The following is a 1344-nucleotide window of genomic DNA, read 5'->3' as shown; positions in this document are numbered from 1 at the left end:
TTATCCAATAGATGCACAAGGAGATTACCATTAAGAATGTGATGAAATAGAGTGTCTGCTTACAATTTTTTTCCCAATTCGGTCTTGCAACCTTGTAATACAAAACCATACGGAAACTGGAAAAAAAATATTTAGAGCTTCTCACTGTAATTAGTTGATGTAACCGATGTTCCCTAACCCTATTTTTTAGTAGATCCCTGAGAAACTGCGCCATCCAATTTCTTCCAAACAGTAGCCACGGTGGCCATAGAGTTGTATGAACTTCCTCCTTCCACCAATGCATTTTTGGCTTTTTCCATCAATTCTCTCACTGTCTTCTTTAGTTTTACTTTGCCCTATCCTTCCATTAACTCCCTGGATGTTCTTTCCACTTCCACTTTGCTGACTAATCCATCACATTCATTTTTGGCTTCAATGGCCACTGCCGGTTTCACAAGAAGAAAGACATTCATCCTCTGATGGGCAATGTGAGGCCAGGCGATTAGCAACACTGCATATAAGATGCTTTTGAATGTTGAGTTCCTCCGCAGTGATAAAGGAAGACGTCAGTGGATGGATAAGAAAGAACTGGTATCTGAGGCACCCATGAAGGAACCACAAGTCTTCGGTCCTTGGTTTGATTCTTGAATCCTTCAGGTAGAAGATGCCTCATGTTTGCATCGTCCGACATGGTGGATACAGAATTGTCGTATTCAGTTGATTCAGGAGGCGACCTCCGCAATGCCCAGAGGAACCGCTGCCCGCTCGATTTAAACCCCAAAGCAAGTTCCTTAATCTGATCATTCGACAGAATGACTCTGCTCCCAAAGGCAACGAATAGAACTGACAAGGCAGGTTTCTCGTCTATCCATATCAGGTACTTTTCATCGGGTTTAGGTTCTAGCCGAGACGAAGATACAATAGGGAAAATAGGATAAATTGAGGGCACTTGAGAAGAACTCAGAACCTTTCCTTCCATGAGAGATTTTACTTGTTCCGCCTCCATATCATGGCAAGTATTTATGAGAATTACACGTGCTTTTCAAAGTCGAGAGTGTTGGAGTTAATGCTTACATTCCATATTTAAGAAGTTGGTTTGTGATGGTTGAGAAATTCTCTCAACCTCTCTATCTAATTTAGGAATAAGTTGAATCTCAGAAACTCTATTTAATAGAGTAATCTGAATGTAAATCTGTGTGTGTGAGTGTGTTTGCACATACACCATTTGTGCATAATATATTATTTGAGTTTCTATAATTGTGTGTTTTAGCCATTTTTATCATGGTATCAGAGCTGTAGGTCAGAGGCCTGTGTGTTGTGTGGTTGCCAATTGGTGAGCCGACCTGTCCGTGGAGCAGACTCTGT

At 41.1% G+C, this 1344-nt stretch overlaps 1 protein-coding gene across 1 annotated transcript; it reads right to left on the bottom strand.

Annotated features, from left to right (window-relative positions):
• Window positions 1-481: 481 nt before the first annotated feature.
• Window positions 482-985, bottom strand: LOC149152228 (UDP-glycosyltransferase 88A1-like). The gene has a single exon (XM_089443427.1). The coding sequence runs from the start codon at window positions 983-985 to the stop codon at window positions 482-484; it is 504 nt and encodes a 167-aa protein (XP_089299553.1).
• Between the last annotated feature and the right edge of the window lie 359 nt (window positions 986-1344).

Source organism: Pinus tabuliformis, chromosome 9 (assembly GCF_031772625.1).
Source record: "Pinus tabuliformis cultivar Carrire ecotype Pingquan chromosome 9, CPIR1, whole genome shotgun sequence".
Taxonomy (NCBI): domain Eukaryota; kingdom Viridiplantae; phylum Streptophyta; class Pinopsida; order Pinales; family Pinaceae; genus Pinus; species Pinus tabuliformis.
This window is presented reverse-complemented; position numbering and strand designations above follow the sequence as displayed.